Genomic DNA, 25500 nt, shown 5'->3' with positions numbered 1-25500 from the left:
GAAGGAAGGAAGGAAGGAAGGAAGGAGAGAGGGGAGAGAGGAACTGGCCAGCTGGGTCCCCAGTGGGGAAGCTACTACTACTCACAGGTTGTTGTTCGTCCTTCATTCTCAAGAACAGTGACATTTGGGAGGTGATGTCATGACTTGCAAGTGAATTGGATTTAAGTGAGGCAGGTCTATGCAAAGTCACCAGCCTCATTCTCTACAACTACAACAATAAAACCAGCAGCACTGTGTTAAGCAAAGGACACTGGGGATACAAAGAAAGGTCAAAAATAGTTCCCGCCTCAAGAACAGGGAATACAAAGGCAAAGGAGGAGAGATTGTGAGGGCTAGTAAGAAAGCAGGTGCAGCCAGATCTTATAAAGCACAGAGGGGAATAAAATATGTATTTGCCTTATTGTTAAATACAGATCCTAGCCGGAATCTGTAGTCACAGAAATTGGAAAGAAAATTAAAATTAATGGTAAAGCAACAATCACCTGAAATTTCAAAGTTCATTTATGGAGATGAGGCAAAATAGTAGGTAGAGAGGCGGCAGGTGGTGACCTCTCTTCCAGGGATATTTGATCCATGCCTCAATATTTTGGTTTTTTCAGAAGGCAGTCTGTCTTTTTTTCTTTTTGGCAAGGCAATCGAGGTTAAGTGACCTGCCCAGGGTCACACACCTACTGAGTTATCATGTGTCTGAGGCCACATTTGAACTCAGGTCCTCCTGACTCCAAGGCCAGTGCTCTATCCACTGTGTCACCTAGCTGCCCCTGATCTGTCTTTAAAGGCCAATAACGAATAGCATACTCTGCCCAGTGTTTTTTACTCATACGTGTATTTCTCTTTCCGTCATGTCCTAAGTTTAGTCAGATAGCCTATTTGCTTTTGCTACATCATCTTCTACACAGAAGCTTCCTGTTTACTATTTCAAAAGGAAAACTATTCTAACCACTCCATGCTGAAATAGGAGAAAAAAGAGACATTTCCATAGATGTACTGCCTGCCTTTTCTTTGCATGGCCACTAAGATCACAGGGGCAAATAAACTCCCAATGACACACTTTTTTAGGTTCTGCAAACACGAAAGGACATGTCTGGGTGGGGAAAGACTAGGCTGCCTCAAAGAACGGCTGGCCTGGTTTCCTAGGCATCATTCAGCAGTTTCAAACAGCTTGTGAGGCTTCCACAAGGTTTCTAGAGACACTGAATGAATGACACAAGGCTCATCAGCTGTCACACTCAATATTCGAGGAAAATGAAAGACAACAGGGTTTTGGGAACTAGGCAGGTAAAAGGAAGAGCAATTGAGATCCCTGAGGGGCTTAGGCAACTCAATTAACTGATTTCTCCAGCATTCACACCACCGATAAATTGATTGTAGATAAATTGATTGTCACAATTTACTCAATTACCTATGGGAAGGTCAGCAGGGAGGCAGCAGGAATTTCTAATAAGTCCCTGTTAGGTAACCAGAGACCAAGGTAAATAATAATAATTTCTTCACTAGCCAAGAATCACGGAGTGATAAGAGAAAACAAGAGGTCAATATAGTCCCTTTAGGCAAAACCACAATTAAGCATTCCCATAGGATTTCCTTGTCTATGGATAAGAAGATTTCCAAAATATCTCCCTTTATTGATTACAGTAAAATATCACTATATACCTAATTAAAGCCCTAATGGTATAGCATAGCATGCTTAAGATCATAGGAGCATAATTTAGTGCTAGAAGGGAACTTAGAGGTCTAATCTAACAACATCATGTTACAGACAGGGAAACTGAGGCCCAAAGAGGCAGTAAGGTGGTTTCATGCAAAGACACACAGGTAGCAAATGAAAAACCTAGGATTTGAATCCACAACCTCTGACTCCAAATTGCGCTCTCTTTTCCACTTATCCTTATCTGATTCATAGGTCATAGGTCAAACAATGATTAAATCCTGATTATATGCTTTAGGTAAGATGGAAAGTGATATCATCTATATACCAATATGCTCATACATATACACACATATGTATATATACACCTGTGTATGTTATAAATGGGTACATACACAAGACTTAGGAATAACACATACTCACATGTGTATGGGAGATATATGTGTGTAGATACACACATGTTATATACATGTGTTGTGCATATATTTGTCTGCCTGCTTGCTTGTTTCTAGTGGGGTTTTTTTTTTTGCTTTTTTAGGCAATTGGGGTTAAGTGACTTGCCAGGGTCACACAGCTAGTAAGTGTCACGTGTTTGGTCTGAGGCCGCATTTGAACTCAGGTCCTCCTGACTTCAGGGCCGGTGCTCTATCCACTGTGCCACCTAGCTGCCCCTTGCTTGTTTATTTGTTAATTTATCCTCCTTATCTTCTCCAGGATAAATTATCCCAGCATTACTGATTTATGCTCTTTGGCATTATTTTCAAACATTTGGTTATCTCTTTCCTCCTCCTCTGAATCAATCCCAAATTCCAGACAACATCTTTAGGAGAACTCAGAATTCTAAAAATAGCCATGAATAAGAAGAGGGAGATTACATTCTTGATTCCTGTGGGCTATGGTCTATTCTAGCACAAGAAAAAATAAGAGTTTGTTTGGTCATAAGGGAGACTTCTCAGTCAAAGGTTTTCAACCTGTTCTCTGCCAGGATTTCACCACAGCTTCTCTAAGATTCCATGAGAGGGCGAGTTTATACTTAGATATCAGGTGTCAATTCCATTAGGTCCGCTCTATCACCTGAGGGAAACACAAGGATTCCACAGACACAGAATGCTGTTTCTTGTGAAAGTGGTAGGCTTTTTTAGCTGTCAGTATATTTCAAAGTAGTAACAGTAAAACAGAAAAACGTCCCTCCTGAAATAAAAGCCTCTTTGAGGAAAGAAAGAGACAAGTATTGATTAAGCACCTACTATGTGCCAGGGACTGTGCTAAGCACTTTACAAATGTTACCTCACTGGATAATAAATGTTACATCATCGGAGTCTTGCAACAGCCCTGGGAGGTAGGGGCTAGTACTGCATTTTACAGTTGAGGAAACTGAGGTAGGCGGCAGTGAAGTGACTTGTCCAGGGTCAACCATTTGATAAGTGTGTGAGAACAGATTTTATTCCAGGCCCAACATTCTATCTACTGTGTTACTTAGCTGCCTTTTAAAATCAGATCTGATGATTTTTAATACACAAAAACAAACTGAAAAGCAATGTCCCAATAGCCTCATTGATCTAACTCATATGTGGTATTTATGTGCTCGTGTTGCTGTACGTGCATTTGTTTTACTAGAAAAGATCTTCCCTGTGAAGTCAGCAGTATCGGAATCTTTTAATATACTAATGTTAGCCAGAACAGTTAAACTAGGGCAATCCTGATGAAAAGACCAAAGCTGACTACAAACTCTGAAATGCAAATGCAAGAGTCAAAACAAACATTAAAAAAAGAAGATAAATGTTTGAGCAATTAGATAGGGCCATTTGAGGATGAAGTATTTATATTCTAATAGGAAGAGAAAAAAAAAGTATCTCATTCCACCCACAAATCTTGAAGGTCATAGACATAAATAAGTAAGACAAAGGCCTAGAAGTAGTTTTGTTAAGTTGCAATAATTTCCAAAAAGCAGTTTGAAGGGAATGGGGAAGAGGAAGAAACGAACTAGAGAAGGAAGGGGATGGAAGTGGGGATGGAATTTATTATTCAATATATTAGGGGTTTACAAATAGAAGATTATACAAAAAAAGAAGGAAAGGAAAGTGTGCATCACTTGAATGTCCCATTCATCTAAACTGGCCAAAGGGAAGCTAACGTAAGGTTGTATCAAGCATAGATCACTCGTGCTTAGCACACTCCTCTCTCACCATCCTCTCCTTTGTAAAAGTAGTAGGGCAGAGGAAGAGAAGAGGGGAAGTATAAGAACAGGATGCACAATTAATGATCCTAAGTCTTAAGTGTAAAGGGGATGACCTCACCCATAAAATAGACAATGACAGAGGAGAATCCAAAAATATGTTTACAACAAACACATTTGAAAAATAAAGATTCACACAGTTAAAATAATGGGTTTCAGCAAAACCTTAAGCTACAGCTAAACACATCAAATCAAAGGTAATAATCAGGATCTCAGATAGGGCAGCAGCAAAAATAAATTTGACTGAAAGGGATGAACAGGGAAGTTATATTATGCTTAAAGGCATCACAGACAATGAATTAATATCAATACTTAATATTTTTACCAAAAGACATAGTGTCTAAATACTTAAGGAAAAGTTAAATGAGTTAAAGGGAAAACAGTCAGTAAAATGATAATAGTTCGTAACTGAAATCTATCCCTCTCATACCTTGGCAAATCAATAAAAAGGTAAAAGTGAAGGACCTAAAAAGAATTTCAGAAAAGCTAGTTATGATAATTCTGGCAAATACTGAATGAAAAAGAAAGAAATATGTATGTGTGTATATGTGTGTGTGTCTGTGTGTTTATTCTCAGTATCATATAGCATTTTTGCAAAATTTGACCATATATTATGGCATAAAAACTTCATAAACAAATTCAGAAAACTTGAAATACTAAACATACTCTTTAATGACAATGGAGTAAAAATTATATTAAATAAAGAGCCACTGAAGAAAATTTTAAATGAATTAGGGATTATATAAAATAATCCTGAAGAATCCTGGGAACAAAGAACAAATCATAAAAGCAACAGAAATAATTACAACAATGAGATAACATGCTAAAATGTCAAGGATGTGGCCAAATTCAGTCTGTAGTGGAAATCTTCTATCTCTAAACACTTTCAACAAAAGAAAGAAAAAACACATGAATGAATTATGCATGGAACTAAAAAAAATCTAGAAAACAAACATTTAAAACTCCGATTAAACACTAAAACAGAAAATATTCAAAATCAAATTCCTCGGAGGGGAAAAACTCTACACTAAATGTTTTCATTATTTCCTCCTCATATGCATTCCTCAACCCTTTGCAATCTGGCTTTCAACCTCATCACTCCACTGATACTGCTGTCTCTAAATTTACCAGTGAGCTCCTATTTGCAAAATCTGATAGCTTTCTAAAAGTATCTGCTCCATTTAACAACGTTGACCACTTTCTACTCAGAAATACTCTCTCCTCTCTGGGTTTTCTGATGATACACTGGTTGTCCTTCAACTATCTGACCATTCTTCCCCCTTCTTAGCTGGTTCATAATCCATATCACATTGTCTAACCATGAGATTATCCTAAGGCTCTATCCTGGGCCTTCTCATTATGCATCCTAGCTGCAAGTCTTTCCTGAACTCCAGTTATGAATCACCAACTTCTTGCTGGACACTGGATCTCCTGGAGACAGCTAAAACTCAACATGTCCAAAACTGAAAACATTATCTTTCCAAAAAAAAAAACAACTTTGCCCCTACCAAGACTATTTCTATCAAGGGCAACACCAATCTTCCGGGTTCCCAGAGTCATAACCTCCATATTATCCTTAATTCCTTACTTTCTATCAATCCATGTATCTATTCAGTTTGCAGACATTACCATTTCTAACTCCACAACATCTCTTGCATCTGTCCCATTCTCTATATTCACACTGCCACTACCTTATTTCAGATCTTCCTCACCTCCTTGACAGATTACTGAAACGGCTTCCTAAGTGATCCCTTCACCTATTCCTCCTAATTAAAACATAAACTCTTTTCGTTGGCTTTTAAAGCCCTTCACAACCTGGCTCTGACCTAACCCTGCCTCCTTACCTATTACTCTCTTTCTTACATGTTATGATACAGCCAAACTAGTCTTCACTCTCTTCCTCATCCACGGTACTCCATTTTTCATCTCCAGACCATCATTCTGGCTGTTCTCCAGATCTGGAACTCTACCACATACACATGCGCATGTGCACGCGCACACACACACACACACACACACACACACACACACACGCACACGCACGCACACATTTTCTCTGTCTCTTTCTTTTTTCCTCTCTCTCTCTCTCTCTCTCTCTCCCCCCCCACTGTTGCCTTACAGAACCCTTGTGATCTTTCAAGATTCACCTTAAGCACCACCTTTCACACAAAGCCTTTACTGATCGCCCAAATGCTAGTGCCCCCTCTCCCCAGCATGTATTTATTACTTTGTATGATTATTATATGCATACTTATGTATGTACATCCTGTCTCCCCATCAAGATCTATTTCATTTTTTGTCTTTGTAGCCCATCATTTAAGACGCTGGACGGTCATTTTACAGTGCTGACTAAAAGCATGTTGATTGATTTGTGAGATATAAACAAAATCACCTTCTGGAGTGGCTTGTGCACTGAATGAAGATGAAAGAACAGAATACTTCTTATTTTCTGGGGTATGGCCCTGAGATGGAGTTCCAGTGACCTTACATCTTTCCGGCTACAGAGGCCAGCCATCTAGTATTAGACAAATTCCTACAGACAGTCTTGCCCACTGACAATAAGAGTCACCTCAACCACAGCTTGATTTTGACATGAGTCCATATTTTGCTTAAAAGCTACTAATGTGTGTTCCTAAAAGGCAATAAGACAAGACAGCAACTGAGTTCACAGAATAAGCTATTTGACTTATTCCAGTTGTCAAAACTCTGTTTTCTGAAAAAAAAAAAAAACTAGACACTTTTAAGAGGTAACGAGGTTTGCTGACTAAAGCTATTTCTGTTCTTGGTGACTCTGAGAAAAGAGGTCAAGGGCAAAGAGTCCTAAGGAGCATTCTTGGCCTGCAGTGGAAGGTGGAAAGGGGCTGTTGTTTCCCATTGGTTTTTCACTCCATTGGTTTTCTGCGTTTCTCCTTTTATCTTAGTCCCCCACTCACTGAACTACCCAGTTTTCTAAGACAGTAACAACTGACATAATGCTTTTCCAGGACATTTCAACACAACAGCCCAATAACATACAAAAAACCAAGTATTAGTATCACTTTTTTATAGATGAGGAAACAGACACTCAAGAATTAAGTGGCTTTCCCACGGACTTAAAGCCAGAACCTCCAAGTTCTGTGTTTTTTCCACTATATGGCACTGCCTACAAAAGCAAACCTAACCAGAACCTGGGAGTGCTCCAGAATATTCTAGTAGAATCTCAGCCAACCTGGGCCTACTAGTATACCTAGAACCCCTGCCCTCTGCATGTTCTTAGATTGCTCACCTTCACAGAGTCCAGTGTTCTCCAAGTAAAAATGGGCTCTGCACTGAGACACACATATGCCAGAGAGGATTTCCCCAGATGCCCATTCAGCCTGCACTCCTTCCTCTGGTTTCCTGCACTGGGTGCAATTAGAAGGTTCTGGACCAACACAATTCAGGCACGAGGGATGACAAGCTGCAAGCAAGAACAAGAATGTGTGTAAAAATTAATACACAGGCTTTTTTTTTTTAGCAAAGCAAAGAATCCCTCGCTGAACCAAAGCAGCTTGAAAAGCCCAATGGATGAATCCACTTACTAATGTAATCTCTCCCAACAGTCTCTTTATCAGCAGTCTCTTGTGATGTTCAAGTTGCCAGTAATTCTAATGAGTTTCTTTTCAACGAGCACAAATACCCTGTTGGCCAAAGCCCATTTTCAAGTCTCTTTTTTGCCCAAACGAGAGCCTAGTGTTAAATATTCTACTTGCTTACGAATGTCATTGACCATTCATTCCTTTCAGGAAAACAAAAAGGAAACTAATAATTAATTGAGATGCTTTGTTGGGCAAATGAGGGGAACAGCAAACAAAAAACAGACCAGGTGGAGAGAGGGTTTAACTCTGGTAAAGAAAATATCAATTCCCCAACATGGAAATGTTTCACCTGACTGCATATGTACAACCTATATCTGATTCCTTACCATATCAGGAGAAGAGAGAGGAGGAAGGGAGAGACAGAACTGGAAACTCTAAACTTTAAAAATATATATATATTTTAACAGGTAATTTGGGAAAAAATAAAACATATTAAATTTTCTTTAAAAGAAGATGTCAGTTCCTCAAAACACAGGCAGAAAAATCATAACACGCTGGGTGAATCTGCAAATGGTCACATGTTGTCCCTTAACAAAACTAAAAACTACCTGCTTTAGCGTATACTACAGATGAAAAATGCACACTACAGTTATTTGTGCTGTCAACCAGGTAACTAGTTTTGGAAAGAAGAATTTATTTAAATAAGTTACACTGAAAAATAATAACAGTTATAGTCATCATAGCTAACAAATTAAGTGCCATGGTTTACAAGGCATTTTGCTGTAAGTTATCTCTTTTAATCCCTTCAACAACTTCATGAGATAGGTGCCATTCTAATTCTCATTTACAGATGAGGAAACCGAGCCTAAGAGAGGTGTGAATGACTCACCCAGGGTCTCACAATTTGAAAATGTCCAAGGCGAACTCAGTCCTCCCTGACTACAAATTCAGGGACCACACATCCATCAACTTATAACAGAAAATCCCCAGAAGAGAAATAATGACATTTTGTAGGATTTTATAATTCAATGTGAGAATTCTTCCAATACCTTTGCAGATGCCACGATCAGGGTAAAAACTCTGTCCGCAGTCCGAAAGACACTGGTTTTGGTGCAACACCCAGGAATGGGAACAGGCAGTGCAGTGGGCAGCTGAGGGTCCTCTGCAGCTGGCACATGAAACATGGCAACCTAAAGACAACAACAGGAGAGAACTAAATACAACAGGCCGTGAGTCACCTATGAAGAAGTCAAGATGGCTAGCTGCTTCGTCCCCTGTTGATGGATGCATGGAATAGACAAAGATTCACCAATCCTTTAGCATTCCCAATGCATCTCCCCTAAGGGCACCTCTCTGTGGGTGCTTCGTGGTAACCTCCAGCTGAATCAACAAGCATTTAATGTGGGCCTACTGCGTGCCACACATTGTGCTGGGTTCTTAGAATGCCAAGACAAAAAGTCTTCAAGGATCTTAATCACACAGGGGAGACAAAATGCAGGCACAAAATAAACACAAGACATAGGAGGGGAAGCACTAGCACTAGGGGGGAGCGAGGAGAGGTCTCAAGACATAGGAGGCAAATGCTTAAGCTGAGCCTTGGAGGGAAAAGAATGGAGTACAAAGAGAGCCTGAAATTTTTTATTTTTTTCCAGTTAACAAAAATGTATTTTCTCTCCCTCCCACCTTCTCCCACCTCAACCCCGTGGAAAAAGAAAAAAAAAATTCTTGTAACAATTATGTATAATCAAGCAAAACAAATTCCCACATTAACCATATGTCTCATTCGAATACAAGGAGACTAGAAGAAGATGGCAGGCATTCATGAATACTGGAAGGGCACAGGACCAACACTGAGTAATGTGATGGCATTTTCTTTTAAGAGTTACATTTCCTAAACACACAGATGGGTCCCAACTCAGAAATGGATTATGTTCTTAATGTCAGCTTGCAAGTTAGATGTTTGAAACCAGGAACACATTTTCTAATTGAAATAAAGCTATGCCTGGGTAATGATTTTCCTAGGTCTACCCACATCAGCCTGTTTGCCCTACCTGAATACAGGGCAGCTACATGGTGCTGCAATGGATAGAATGCTGGACCTGGATTCAGGAAGACTCATTTTCATGAATTCAAATCTAGCCTCAGACACGTACTAGCTGTGTGACCCTGGGCAAGTCATTAACCCTGTTTGCCTCAGTTTCCTCATCTGTAAAATGAGCTAGAGAAGGAAATGGCAAACCACTCCAGTATCTCTGCCAAGAAACTCCCAAATGGGGTCACAGAGAGTTCGACACACCTAAAACAATACATTCCTATTGCAACTCTCATTTTGAGATTGGAACTATCCTTCCCTACACCTGTTGGACACTGGAATCAGAAGTTCTCCCAACTTAAGTTTTTTTGGGTAGCTCCCAGGATGTAAGAGGGCTCTAGCAATACAGGGGATAGACGCATAAGAAGCTAGGGTTGGGGTTAGAGAATACTGTTAGAGATGGGATAAAAGTAGAGAGAAAAGAGGCCAGATATGGAAGATGGTGAGGTAAGGCAGTAGGTGTGGCAACCACAAGTCACAATTTACCCTCAGAAATAAGAAAGTCTTTTTTCATTAGTAATAGGATTGGAAATAAGGAAAACTGTGATATATTTTTCAAAAACTTTTTAGATATTTGCTTTGGATTTTTATTTATTATAGATATTTCAGATATAAAGCTTTTAAGTTTAAATGTGTATAAAGACTTTAGGGAAAACATGTCTTTGGTCTTGGTGAAACAATTTATTTCCTGAAATGATATACATGCTTAGAAGTCATTGTTTTAAATCACTCAAAATCCCCTCACACACACACTTAGACACATTCTAAACTGACAGACAAAATTCCAAATTAAAGGGTGAAAAAAAATCTGCTTTCATCTAAAATGTTCATTTTATGTCCACGGATTCTGAAATGGTAGGACCATTCATGGAAGGTCACAGCACAGAACACCTCAAAGAGCCCTTATTAATGCTTTCTCACAACGATGTTAATGAGGATGACAAGAATGATCAACAGGGCTTACCTGAGCATCTGCCCGCCATCAGGATAGTACCCAGGAGGGCACTCCGGGATGCACTGGCCATCATGCCATACGGTATTCTCAGCACATGTCAGACAGTGAGAACTCTCTGGACCACAGCTCTCACAGGATGGGCCACAAGCTAAAGGATGAGAAAAATCCATAAAGGAAACTCAATAGCGGAACAGATTCTTTACAATTGTAATGGTCACTCTTAATACAGCAGTCTTGTTCTCTTGGGCCACGCGGGCCAAATTCTATTTACTTGATCCAGGCCTTTCAGAAGACTCTGATAATTCAACTATCAGGACTGAAGGAGAAGCAAAGAGTTATTCATTCAGGAACAACTAGTAGTTATAATAATAGCAGTGCCAATCCAATAAACATTTATTAAGCACCTACTGTGTGCTGGGCATTTTGCTAAGCACTGGGGACATAGTTTAAAAAAGGACAGGCAGACCCCGTTACAATTTAATGGGGGGGGGGGAGACAATGCACAAAAGGAAACAGATGGGGGGAGATAGGACACCACGAGGTGTCCAGCACAGCTGGGGGGGGGACGGACCAGGTAGAGTAGCAGATACAAAGTGGAATGAGATGAAAGTCCAGCTCCTGTACTCTATAAAGGAAGGCAATGGGAGGAGTTGATATTCTGCCCTCCTCTCCTCCAATTCTGATTGGTGAGAAGGCTAAGGGAGGTAGTGTCCATCAAGGCATGAAATACCAGTGGTGACTTCACAAGTGAGCTTATCCTGAGACCAACATCTTGTTCCCTGGAGCCAAAAAGAGGCAGGGTGGCAGATGCAACATGGAGCATTTATATAGTACTTTCAGGTTTGTAATGCGCATTACAAAAATTTGATCCTCACAACAACCCTGGAAGGTGGATGCTATTATTATCTCCATTTTACAAATAAAGAAACCGTGGCAGGCAGAGGCTAAGTGACTTGCCCAGGCTTACATAGCAAGTATGCATCAGAGACCAGATTTGAACTCGGGTTTTCCTGAATGCAGGTCTTGGGATTCAGCTAAATTAACATGATACCCTGGTCCTGCTGGAAACAAAGCCAGGTTTCTCCCTCCAGATACAGTCTACATTACTTAGACTATGTCCACACTGCTGAGTTTCACAAAGTGTTCTGGATCTCAAAAAATCCTTCCATTTACTCTCAGAAAACCACTCTTTCCACAAATGGATTATTTGTTCATTCATTCCAAAAATACTGAGCCCCTGCACTGGGGAGTAAGAAATGCAGCATGGTCCTGGATTAAGAGGCCATGGACCCACGTTAAGTCTTGCCTTCACTAACCAGCTCTGTGACCTTAGGCAAGTGACTTCATCTCTCTGAAATTTAGTTTCTTCATCTGTAAAATGGGAATAACGATACCTATACCATAGAGTAGGAGCAATGTGTGGGTGCTGCAAGGAGATAAATTTAGGCTTGAAGTAGGAAAAAAGTTCCTAATTATTAAAGGTCTCCAAAAATAGGTTGCTCAGGGATAAAGAAGCTTCTACCTCACCTGGGGGCTTAAGGCTGGAGGACAGGTTGTCAGTTCAGACAGAGGGGAATTCTCGTTCTGATAAAGGGCAAACATATTGGCCTCTGAGGCCTCTTCCAACTCTGAAATTCTGTGGTTCTAACACCATGCTTTTGACAGACACTTCTGAAATGCCTCCCACACTTGCCTGATTTTGAAATTGCTGCAGATATTAACTATTCTCTTGGAACCTATCACCCACTGTATTTTTGTCTCTGAAATCATTCATCTGAATAGAAAACACAAGATTGTGGGTGACAATTATTGCTAATAAGAGGCAGTACAGCATAAGGGATAGAGAGAAAGCCTCAGAGCCAGGAAGGCCTGGGTTCAGATCTAGCCTCTGATATGGACTGGTTATACGATGCCATACAAGAACTTCACTATGCTCTAGGCAACTACACGCCTTAATGAAGGAATTTTTTTTTTGTCTACACCTTGATTTTACTGGTCCTACCAACAGAGACTAACAACTCTTCAACTTCTTACAGTCTTAGAGAGTTGCTTGGGACACAGGGAGATGGTGCAGCTTGCAGGGTACTGCAGCCAACAGCATCAGAGCTGAGACTTGAACCCTAATGCTCTAGGTTCTGTGAGAGAAGGGGAGCTACAAGAAAGAAGGATTTGAACCAAATTTGAAAACAAAAAAAAATCACGTGACTTACTTGTGTCAAAATAATTTGGACAGCCCCACTCAATTTACTGAGTGTTTACTCCATTCATTGTGATTTAATGGGTACTGGAGATTGTGTTAATAAGTTAAGCAGAATAGAGTTAAGTTTTATTTAGTTATATTAGTTAATGCTGTAAGAATAAGAGGTATGTAGTCTATTATTAATCAGCCCACCATGCACTGATTATAATATTAATTCTATTTGATTTACTATATACATGTTACACTGTATTAGGCCTGATAATCAACTTGTGTTAAGAATTTGCTTTATTAGAACTACACCACCACTCCCACCCCACCAACTCCTAAGAGAAATGTGCTTAAAAAACCACAGTTTCCTCAGCTTCCCTGCTCCCTAGGTGTCAATGTTCATCACAGCCTGTGGAAAGTCCCCAAATTCTGCTGACAAAGTGCTCATGCTTGATGGACATCTACCTCAGTCAATCACAGAGTTCCTGCCCCTTCTGAAATTGACCAATCATGAACTGTTAACACCCATTAGTGACCTTTCAAGTTCAATCAAAGGCCTTAAATGGAGAGCAGAGGGATCCTTGGCCATGAGGAAGGTCCAGAATCCAACTGGTCTAATAAATTGATCATGCCTAGAGCTCTGCCTCAGTTTCCTTCTGTTGTGCATTGGATTTTTGCAGCCCACATACGGAAAAGCCTAAGGTGAATTTGGAGAGGAGATTTAGAAGAAACTGAGGAGATTCTGGACAATTTCTAGATCCAGAAACGGGGCCAGATTCCAGTTCTAAGCTAAAACAGGACCACGATCAAGAATAGTTACAAAAGCTATCAAAAGATGAAGAAGGATTATGGATGATTAAGAAAGATGAGAGAGTAGATCTGAAGAGTTAGAGTTAAGAAAGGATAGGCAAAGGTAAGTAAGAACAGATTAAGTGGGATAATTAGAGTGTAAAGCCAATTTATGGAGGGATCATGTGTTGGGCAAATTGGTGAAACAGACAGGGGACTGATGGAGTACGAACCGGAATTGTTGAGATTAAGGAAAGGAAATTAGGAGATTGTCAAGTTATTAAGAGGTGACTATAAAAAGCATTAACCAGGTGTTTGGGATTAATTTGTAAACACCAACAGCAGTTCAAAAAAAAACCCGAAGGCTGAAAATCTCAACCATTTTGAAAGGTAGAAGAAATCATGCAGTGCCTTGCACTGTTTCTTTTCCTGCCATAGCTAAGTGACTGTTATCTGTGTTCCAAGGGAAGCCTGATACCCCCCTCCTGGAGAAGGCAAAGTGACTTGGAGACCCCCTTTCCACATCCCAGGGATATTCCTAGGGATAATGAAGCACTTCTAAAAACAAACAACAAAAACAGAAACAAGTCTTCAACGGAGGAAAAGAAGATCTCAGGTATGAAAACACTGAACCTTACAAAGATGTTAGAACATGGAAAAGTCTCACACACAGAAGAAAGGAAAAGACGGATGTACAATTACAATTTTTAAAACCAATCTATGGCTTTTCCTGAAGAGGAGGAATACAGATGCTCCTAACCTCCCAAGAGGGTTATAGTAGGGCCACAAAAGATACACGGTGCAGTAAGCAATAGAGGATGAACATAAAAATAGAAATAATAACGCTTATTTATATAAGAACATATGTAACAAATAATATTTAAATAACAGCAATTGCTAATATTTATATAACAATATAATTTATATATTTATCAATAATTGATATTGATATAACACTCTAAAGTTTACAAAATGCTTTACAAATATTACCTCTTGATCCTCACAACAGCCCTGGGAAGCAGGTGCTATTATTACAGGAAACTGAGGCAGACAGAATTTGCAGCTACTAAGTGTTTGAGATTTGAACTCAGGTCTTCCTGAATCTGCCACTCCATTTCCCTACTCTCCTCCCCCATAGAATACCACCTACTTCTCCTTAGTACTTGGTGATTCTGTCAGGAAGTGGGAGGAAGCTATCTATTGACCTAATCACAACAGAAAGGTCTGTTGTCTTCCTGTTCTGTATATTTAAGACATAACAAAGGCTCTGCCATGAAATATCAAGACAGATGACAATTTCCCATTTCTGGTGATTCTCCTAAGTACAAATGACACTGGCAGAAAGAACCTAGAAAACACAGTCAAACATTACAAAGTTTTCAACAAGAAACTCAAGACCATAGCGGCAAAGGCTGAGTTTACCTCACATTGCCCGCTGGAGTGAGAGGATACAAATGAGAAAAATAAATCTGAGATATGAACAACTGACTATTTTTAAAATGGAACTTGAATTTCTAGGCCATGGCCTCAAATATCTGGACACCAGATTCCCAGACAGAGATAACATGTGCCTGACATGGGCTAGGAAGAATGTAGTCACACCCATCACAGTGTCTGATACATAGTAGGAGATTAATAAACGTTTACCAAGTGATTGCTTTAAAAAAAAAAACAAAACTTGGGGGCGAAGCCAAGATGGCAAAGTGAAAGCAGCGATTTGCTTGAGCTCTCCTCCAAACTCCTCCAAATACTCATAAAAAATGGCTCTAAACAAATTCTGAAGCAGCAGAACCCACAAAAAGACAGAGTGAAATAAATTTCCAGCCCAAGACAACCTGGATGGTTGATCAGAAAGGTGTATTGCGCGGTCTGGGAGCTCAACACAGCGCGGGCAGCGAACCTGGAGCAGGCCTCAGAGGACTGAATCTCAGGCAGCTGTGGAGGTTTTCAGATTCCTCAATCCACCAATGCCAAAGACAACTTAGAAGGTCAGTGGGAAAAGTCTGTTTCTGTGGTGCCGAGATAGGAAGGCGGGGTGTCAGCTCCATTCCCCAAGAACATGGCCCTGAGGTGGGGGGGGGGAGCTGCTTCCCAAACTTCCGGCCCATAGACTGAGGGGGAATCCAGTGGCTACTCAGAGAGGGATTGCAGGGATCTCTTTGCCAGTGCTGAGGCAGGAATCTCTTGCTTTGCCCGTGTGTGGATCTGGGTCAGTTCTGGGCGACGGTTCTGGGGTGAGGGGAAGCACTGGCATGGTGAAGCTTGCAGTGGCTGTGGAGAGAAACCCCTCCTCACAGTTACAGGACAGAAAGGAATACTTGTGGTCACAGGCCAGGAAAGGAGTAAACACCTCACCCCTTATCATACCACCTTGGAAGAACTGAAAATTTACAGGTCCCTACAAGTATCTCTGAAAACAGCTACACAAACCTCTGAAGCTTGGGACAGTACATTCTCCACATTGGAAGCAGACTCTTACCTTAACAAAGAGTTTAAAACTCAAGTAATTGGGATCATGAGCAAGCAGCAAAAAGAGTCAGACTATATTATCTTACTTTGGTGAAAAGAAGATCAAAATATACAACCAGAAGAAGACAACAAAGTCAAAGCTCCTACATCCAAAGCCTCCAAGAAAAATATGAATCAGTCCCAGGCCTTGGAAGAGCTCAAAAGGGATTGTGAGAAGCAAGTAAGGGAAGTAGAGGAAAAACTGGGAAAAGAAATGAGAGTGATGCAAGAAAATCACGAAAAACAAGTCAACAGCTTGCTAAAGGAGACCCAAAAAAATACTGAAGAAAATAACACCTTAAAAAACAGCCTAACCCAAATGGCAAAAGAGGTCCAAAAAGCCAATGAGGAGAAAGATGCCCTAAAAAGAAAAATTGGCCAAATGGAAAAGGAAGTCCAAAAGATTACTGAAGAAAATACTTCCTTAAAAATTAGAATACAGCAATTGGAAGCTAGTGACTTTATGAGAAATCAAGACACTGTAAAACAAATCCAAAAGAATGAAAAATTAAAACAATGTGAAATATCTCATTGGAAAAATGACTGACCTGGAAAATAGATCCAGGAGAGAGAATTTAAAAATTATTGGACTATCTGAAAGCCATGATCAAAAAAAGAGCCTAGACATCATCTTTCAAGAAATTATCAAGGAAAACTGCCCTGATATAGTAGAACCAGAGGGCAAAATAGAAATTGAAAGAATCCACAGATCTCCTCCTGAAAGAGATCCCCAAAGGAAAACTCCTAGGAATATTATAGCCAAATTCCAGAGTTCCCAGGTCAAGGAGAAAATATTACAAGCTGCCAGAAGGAAACAATTCAAGTACTGTGGAAACACAATCAGGATAACACAAGATTTAGCAGCTTCTACATTAAAGGACCGCAGGGCATGGAATATAATATTCTAGAGGGCAAAGGAGATAGGATTACACCCAAGAATCACCTACCCAGCAAAACTGAGTATAATCCTTCAGGGGAAAAAATGGTCATTCAGTGAAATAGAGGACTTTCAAGCATTCTTGATGAAAAGACCAGAGCTGAATAGAAAATTTGACTTTCAAATACAGGACTCAAGTGGAACATGAAGAGGTAAACAGGAAAGAGAAATCATAAGAGATTTATTAAGATTGAACTGTTTACATTCCTGCATGGAAAGATGATATTTATAACTCATGAGAACTTTGTATTAGGGTATTAAGAGGAAAAAAATTATATGTATGTATATATAGATAGATAGTTAGAGGGCACAGGGTGAGTTGAAGATTAAGGGGTCATATCTGGAGAATAAAATTAAGGGATGAGAGAGGATGATACTCGGAGAGAAGAAAGGAGAGGTAGAATGGGGTAAATTATCTCAAAAAAAAACAGAAAAGTCTCTACAGTGGAGGGGAAAGGGGAAGGTGAGAGGGAATGAGTGAATCTTATTCTCATAGGATTTGGCTTAAGGAGGATATAGCATACACATTCAATTGGGTATGGAAATCTGTCTTACCCTACAGGAAAATAGGGGGAGAAGGGGACAAGAGAGCAGGGGGATGATAGAGAGGAGGGCAGATTGGGAAAGAGGGTAATCAGAAGTAAATACTTCTGAGGAGGGACAGGGTCAAAAGAAAGAATAGAATAAATGGGAGGGCAGGATAGGATTAAGGGAAATAGAGTTTGTTTTTCACAACATGTCTACTATGGAAGTGTTTTGCATAACTGCACATGTACAACCTATATTGAGTTGCTTGCCTTTTCAATGGGGGTGGGTGGAGAGGGAGGAAGAGAGAAAATCTTAAACCTAAAGTTTTAAAAACATATGTTTAAAAAAAATGTTTTCACATGCTACTGGGAAATAAGAAATACAGGAAATGGGGTACAGAAGTCTATCCTGCCCTACAGGAAAATAGAAGGGGAAGGGGATAAGAGAAGAGGGGGAGAGATAGAAGAGAAGGCAGACAGGGGAAGGGTATTCAGAATGCATGCCATCTTGGAGTGGGGGAGGGGGGGAGGGGTGAGATGGGGTGAAAATTTGGAACTCAAAACCTTGTGGAAGTGAATGTTGAAAACTAAAAATAAACTTATATTTTAAAAAATAAAAAAAAATTTAACTTAAAAGGATGGAAGCAACCGAAGACTACTTGTGCATAACCCCATGAAGAACAGACATAAAGATGGAAGAATAGGAGCTGAGACACTGAAAAGTTCACAGAAAACAACAAAATGCAAGAAATGGGCTAGTGGTAAAACCCCACAGCTTCAAATATCACATACAAATTCCAAAATGTAGACAAGAAAAACAGAAGATCTAGAAGTTCTAAGGAGAGGAGGCAAATTAGACTTCATAGGCATCCCTGGTATGTGGTACGATGAAACTCATGACCATGCCTCTAGATGGGAATAAGTGATTTTTAAAAAAACAACAACAAAGATAGAACAAATGAAAACGTTTGGGGTGGAGAATACTTCAAGCAACACTATACTTTAAGAAGGCTTTAGAAAGGGGCAGTACAATAGAGAGGATGAGTGGAGGCCAATAGAGCATTTTTTTAAAAAGTGATTTATCACTGATAATATACTAAAGACCACCTGGTCAGAAAGCAGAAATAGATGAGAAGTTTGGGAAACAGATCACAAACCCCAAAGGCATGATATAGTAGTGAAGGGGAATTTCCCTTACTCAGAAATGTCCTGGAGCTCTAGTCCATCTGATTCTAACTGAGAAATGAGTGTTAGGGGTAGAAATAATGGGAACCTTGGGGAGAAGTGACCCCTCCCTACTAGAGTTTGTGACAAAGGGATGAAATGGTGGCATAGTTTGACATGTACTGTAGATTATCTTAAAGCAGATTTCAAAGAGTTCAGAGGAAAGCTAAGAACTCTGGGAATAAAATGTTTCAGGGAAAGTCAGCCCAGGAGGAATGGGAGATGCATAAGAATGAAATCCTGATATACAAAGGAAAACTACTCCAATGAAGGAGAAAAATGGGATTTGTCAATGCATAAAGAATTCACCCCCTACCTCAGATTTTAAAATAAAAGTTTTAAAGATGTCTGCAAGACCAAATAATAAGAGCTAAATTTAAGTGCCAAGATACTGTAAAAAGAGTCAGGAATACTAAAGCTCAGAATGGGTTGAAGCTGGAAAGAGAAGCTAAAGACAGGAAAAAGGAGGAAAGTTATTCCTGAGGAGGGAAGAAAAGATCAAAGAAGGGACAGGACCTTTTGCTTGGGGTGGATGGGAAGATAACTAACTGACCACAAAGATAAGGCAGGTGGCTTAACTTCTATTGTGCTGCAAGGAATAGATGAGGGTCTGGGGCCTGTGAGTCAGATTCCCTTTGAAGCCAAGATCTTCACCCTTTGCCTCAAAGGGAATCTGACTCACAGGCCCCAGACCCTCATCTGAATGACCTTTACACAGGAAATGGCAGAGCAAGATTAACAGAATGTCCTTAGATGTCTGAGATAAGAGAGGAGAGTTGGAAGAAAGCACCTCACTGCTCTGAGTAATTTTAAGCCACTGTGACCCAGGTGAACTCTATCCTCAAGTTTCTTGAAAGAAGTGGCTGGTGGGATTACTGAGCCCCTGTCAGTAATACCTGAACGATTATGGAAAACCAGAGAGATACCACAAGATTGGGGAAAAGCAAATGTTGTTCCAGTTTTCAAGAAAGAAAAGAGAACTGAGTCTGCAAACCTTACATTGCTGAACCTAACTGTATTGAGAAAATTGAAGAATCATTATTAAGCAGGTAGCTGGGGCAGACTCAGTCAAGAAAACTTTAAGTTCAAATCTGGCCTCAGACACTTAATAGCTTGTGTGATCCTGGGCAAGTCACTTAACACTGTTTGCCTCAGTTTCCTCATCTGTAAAAGGAGCTGGAGAAGGAAACGGCAAACCACTCCAGTATCTTTGCCAAGAAAAATCCAAATGGGGTCACAAAGAGTCAGACACGACTGAAATGACTGAATGACAAAGTTGGTGAAGACCTAGAAAGGGAAGGGGTGATTACAAACAGCCAACCTGGCTTTATCACGAACATGGAATGTCAGACTCACCTCCTTTCCTCTTTTGACAGAATTACTGACTGTGGATATAGTTCACCTAGATCTTAGCAAATCATCAGCTGAAGCAATATGTCAAACTCAAGTAGAAACAAGGGGCTGCTAATCCATACACAAGGATCCATGTAGACTGTATAACTGACTTAGTTTCAAAATGTAATGTACTCTATAATTCACTGTATTTTTATTTGTTTTATTAAATATTTCCAAATTCCATTTTAATCTGATTCAGGTCTCACTCAGGAATGTCACAGAACATCTCTGTGCTAAATAAAGTAACTCCTACTGTTCTTATAAGGGAAGACAGAGGTATGTGATGAGATGAGAGTACAACTATTCTCAGAATTCAGGAGTCATGCCTGGTTGGCTGGCTAGATTGGAAGGACAGTTGTTAATGGTTCCATGTCACGTTGACAGGATATCTCCAGAAGAGTAACCCAGGGATCTGTATTTAGCCCAGTGTTACTGAATATTTTTTCCCAGAGACTTTGGTGGAATACTCATCAAATTTGCAAAGGACACCAAGCTGGGAGAAAGAGCCGACATCCTAGATCAGATCAGAGATCCACAAGGCTCTGAATCAGCAAGAGCCCTAGGCTGAGCCTAAGAAGATGAAATTCAATGGGATTAAATATAACAACAAATAAATAAATAAATAAGCACGTAAATAAATAAATAAATGAATGAATGATGCATAGAAATTAGAAATATAATAAATTATAAATATATTAATTATATATAATATTAAATATATACATATATAAATAAAATTATAAAGTAAATTAAAATTAATTATTAAATATAAATAAAAATAAATATGTAAATGCTAGATTGGGGGGAGGTCGCCAATTCTGGAATGGATGCTGGAGGCTTTAGTGGACGATGAGCTCAACGAATCAGCAGATGCAGAATGAGGGGAATGGCAGTCTTGGCAACCTGCCTGAGCCATATATTAACTGCAGTATTAAATTCAGTTCTGGGCACCATGGTTTAAGAAGTTCATTGATAAACTGGAACATGCCCAAAGTAGGAAAACCAGGACAGTGAAAGACCTTGAGTTCATGGAATAAACAAATAGGTTGACAGAATTAGGCCTGCTTAGCCTGGAGAAAAGCAGCCTCTGAGGAGATGATCTGACAGCTATCTCCAAGTACGTGAAGGAGGGACTAGGACTTCTGGTTTGGTCTCAGCAGGAAGAACTGGGAACTGGATTTGCAAAGAGAAGAATTTAAAATTGACTAAGGAAACACTGCCTAAATTTAAGCTGTCTCAAAAGGTGGTGGGTTACCCTTTCCACAAAATCTTCAAGCCGGGGCTGTCTGTTGAGGACAGAATAGTGGAGATTCCTCTTGTACATGAGGCAGTGTACTGGGCCAAGTCACTTAACTTCTCTGTGCCTCAGTTTCCTCAAATGTAAAATGGTGATAGGAGCACCTACCTCACAGGTTGGCTGTGAAGGTCAAATGTGTTAACATACATAAAGTACTTTGCAGACCTTAAAGAGCTAGCTATGTAAATGCTATCATTATCATCATCATCATCCATTCTCTAAGACCAGCTCTCTAACCCCTATGCCCTGTTACCTCTCTTGGAATTATTTGGGGTCATGTTATGTTAGTTCAGCTCTCTTAATTTTTAGGAACATCTATCCTATTCCCTTATGCCACGGAGACTTTATCTATTTATTGATGTATTTAAAAAGCTGGTGTTTTATTTTGGGCATCATTCAATGGCACCATTACCCAAGGTGCTTCACCTCACTCCAATGGGTTCTTGTTTCAATCAACTTCTTTCTATGGATTTATAAGTTTGGTGAAAGGGAAAGAAGACGACGGAAAAGAAGGAAAGCAGACACCAGCTGTACTGAGTACCATCTTCTTACCTTCACAGACTCCATTCTTGTTGTAAAACCCCCGACCACAGCTGTCCTCGCAAGAACCTTCTCTGAGCACTTGAAATGGATCCTGGCAAGACACACAGTTCTTCTTGGTTGGTCCCGAGCACGCAGCACAGGACCTGTGGCAACCTGGAGGCAAGCACACCATCACTGAACAGCAAAACCACCATCTTTAAAGTTTTTGTTTTAAAGCTCTAGAACTGTCGCTAGGATGCTGACACCTTTGCTCCTCAGATGTTGGGAAGGGGCAAAGTATACAAGAAAATGAAGTGCATCTAGTGTTCAGAGACTGTATCTTAGTCCAGGCTTAGTGATTTATTGGTCATATGACCTTGAAAAAGGGGGCCTCAGTTCCCCCATCTATAAAACGAGGATCATTCTTTTTAAATCATAGAATGTCAGAGCTGAGAAGAGCCTTGGAGCTCTCACCCAAGTCCTTCATTGGAAGGATGAGGAAACTGAGGCCCAGAGAAATGATATGATTAGCCCAAGGTCAAAATAGGATTAGAACTCAGGACTCCTGACTTCCCAAACATTTGTTCTTACTACTCTAGCTCCCAGGGCTATTAAAAGGAAAGTACTTGGTAAACTGTAAAGCATGATGTGATTGAATTGTTAATATTACTTCTAAGGAAAGACCCACAAAACAAAGAAGGTATATAAATTCCTAAGGTGACCAGGAATACAAAACAGACGTCAAAAAAGTTACTATACTCAAGTAGAAACCAAAGGCTATTGGAAATCATTATGTTGCAAAATAAGTCAATAAGAACTAATAAGAAAATTATAGCTTTAGAGGAAAAAAACAGAACTAAGAAAGACTCTATTTCAGAAGATAATGTATGGTGGTCCCCGCCAGAGACTCAGGGAGTTTTACCAGGTATACCTCAGTCAAAAAAGAAAAAAAAAGGGTAAAGGATGATGAGAGAAGGTCAAACTCCAACTCCATCTGACCTTGATATGGCAGTTGGACAGAGAGAGAGAGAGAGAGAGAACAAGAACAGACCATATTAATAGAGATCTATAATTATAGCAACCTCAACTAAGATGAGCTACCATTACATGCTACCGATTTTTTTAAGTACCTAGAAATTTAGAAAATAAAAGTGCAAGAAATATTAAACTCGTGGGATTTCTATACAGTGCAACAGGAACCAAACATATTGCTTTAATGATGAATTGTGACATATATTTGTACCTTCCTTGATTCTGTCTTCTTTTTTACTAAGATATATTTTATTAGTTGATGAAACACTGATATATATGTGTTATTGCTATCTTTGCATATACATTTTTATATGTAATCTATATATTTATTGCCTATTTGATATTATTACATATCTAGATATATGTACACACATAGAAAAAATATAAGGATGGTCAGGAATAGAAATGCTTGCTTTTGCTTAGATGTTGTTTGGAGTGAGAAAGATCTATGCAGTGTTGATCTAACATAAAATATGTTACCAATGTAAAATAATTTACCTTTTCGTAGCTAAATGGTGTTGCCTAGCCCTTCTATCCTGAAGTTTGCCTGCAAATGTTCACCAGGGGGATGATATAAGGCACATCTTCCATTTAAGCCTCTTTTTGTATGGAGCAATTTAAGGATGAAAAGGGAAAGAAAAGTATTTGGGGTAAGAAAGAGATTTATGTTAATTGTCCAAGGATAAAAGATACTGCTACTATTATAGATGAACATTTTGATACCTAATAACAATAGAAAAATAAGCTTGTTTTCATAAAAACTATATACAAATATATCCATTCATGCATGGAGAAACAGCTGCATATATTACTGTGTGTATGAAGTAATAACATCAGATGGGATTTAAACAGTTTGGGAAGGAATGTGAAATGAAGTAAACATAAAGACTCAATCTTCTTGTGGGAAAACTATATTTTAAGAGGCAGAAAAATCTTTTATTAATTAAAAAGTGGGAAAATAAGAGTATAAAGAGTTTCAAGGACACTGAATAAATGGAAGACTGTTGAAATCTTCACAGTTCCAGAGCATGATGGTACTTCAAATAATTTGCAAGTAATTTGCATTACATTTGTAATGTAATATGTGACTCAAGAAGATAACACTAAAAAATGAAAAATCATGAAACGTTTGGAGACTGAGGCATGACTTTGAAAAACAATCATCAATTTGATAGGGGGAGATTTGGGGAGTTGAGACATTTTGAGTGAAAGTAGATTCAATGAGAGAAGGCTCTTACTTAAACCACTTAAGTATATTAAAAATATGAGAGGGGAGCCAAGTATAGACGAATCTGACTTAGAAACCTGAGGACAGAGCAGTGGGGCTGACGAGGACTCTGTCCAAACAATGGCAGTATGAAGCAGTTAGTTGACAGAAGGCTTCAGTTGTGTGATTCCTGATTGGTCAGAGAGAGAAGTGACTTCATTGGCCAAGTGCTCCAAGGACAGCCATTACCCTTTGGTCCCGCTAGATGTCTCGGGAGGGTCTGTTGCTCTCTGCTGCCACCACTGGATGGAGAAGGAAAAGCCAACTGGACTTTGAGGACACTCTGGTGTCCTAACGAGTTGAATTGAAGGCAAGGTGTGCTGTTGGGAGCCCCAATCCAATTCACTTGCATGTCATGGCCTCACCTCCCTAATGTCATGGTCCTCTTCGAGAACAAAGGACAACTAACGACAACTATTCTGATTGGACGATGCAGCTTCTGGGGGAGGGGCTAGGTGGCTGGGTTAGGGCCCAAAGAGTGTCCATCTGCTAAGCTTTACAATGCTCTGACTTAAAGAGAACTGTTATTCACACGAAGAGGTAACACTTTCTAAATGCCCTCTCAGGATGACTATACATAGAGTTTGTAAATGCTTACGTTTGGGTAGAAAGAAGATTCTCCCAGCTCAAGAGCAGTGAAGACGAAAAATCAAGTCATTTGTCCTATGTTTTCAAAGAGGAGCCATGACATCATGGGGGATGTCTTGTCTTGCTTGTGAATTGCAAGTGAGGCAGAGCTGCACACGTGTCAGCCTCACTGTCTGTTCCTGAGTCAATGAAGTCCAGCGGCAGGACAAAAATCAAGACGGCTGGTGATGGCCCAGGACGCAGCGGATGACCTTGATGTCTTTGATGTCTGACCAAGCTCTGAGCACTCCACAGCACCCCCTTGGACCACATCCATGGCTATTGTAACAAATTGTTCGTATCTGCCCATTCCACCTAAGGAAGTCTTCACAGGCATGGGATGGACATCCCCCTCACTCACCGACAGGTTTGAGGCCTGTGGTTTACCCTCAACCTGCCCATGTGCCATGAAGGTTTTCCTGGGTGGTGGCCCTTGCACATGCTATGGCTTCTTGGAGCCACAGGCGGGAGTTGGGTGAGAGGCAGATGCCAAAGATTAGAAGAGCAGCCCTGCTAAGGGCTCGGCAGCCCTCCCACCAGAAACGCTAGGACACCTGAACATCCCACACACTCATTATCAAGTCTGGAGCAGAGAAGTTTTCTAACTTGCAGCTGTTCCTAAAAAGACAAATAACACACAAGCTTACAGGTCAAAGCTCTGAGTTCCCCTAAACACCCGCGTCATTCCTCCCTCACAGC

At 40.0% G+C, this 25500-nt stretch overlaps 1 protein-coding gene across 1 annotated transcript in view; it reads right to left on the bottom strand.

Moving 5' to 3' along the window:
• The window catches only part of FRAS1 (Fraser extracellular matrix complex subunit 1), a 479438-nt gene that overhangs the window by 254891 nt on the left and 199047 nt on the right, over positions 1-25500 (bottom strand). Inside the window, 5 exon segments of the mRNA XM_020988371.2 lie at positions 7150-7323; positions 8491-8631; positions 10498-10514; positions 10516-10636; positions 21906-22049. Of these exon segments, the coding sequence (XP_020844030.1) occupies positions 7150-7323; positions 8491-8631; positions 10498-10514; positions 10516-10636; positions 21906-22049 (597 nt within the window).

The sequence above is a fragment of the Phascolarctos cinereus genome, unplaced genomic scaffold (genome assembly GCF_003287225.1).
Source record: "Phascolarctos cinereus isolate Bilbo 61053 unplaced genomic scaffold, phaCin_HiC Scaffold_9;HRSCAF=440, whole genome shotgun sequence".
In the NCBI taxonomy this organism is placed as follows: domain Eukaryota; kingdom Metazoa; phylum Chordata; class Mammalia; order Diprotodontia; family Phascolarctidae; genus Phascolarctos; species Phascolarctos cinereus.
This window is presented reverse-complemented; position numbering and strand designations above follow the sequence as displayed.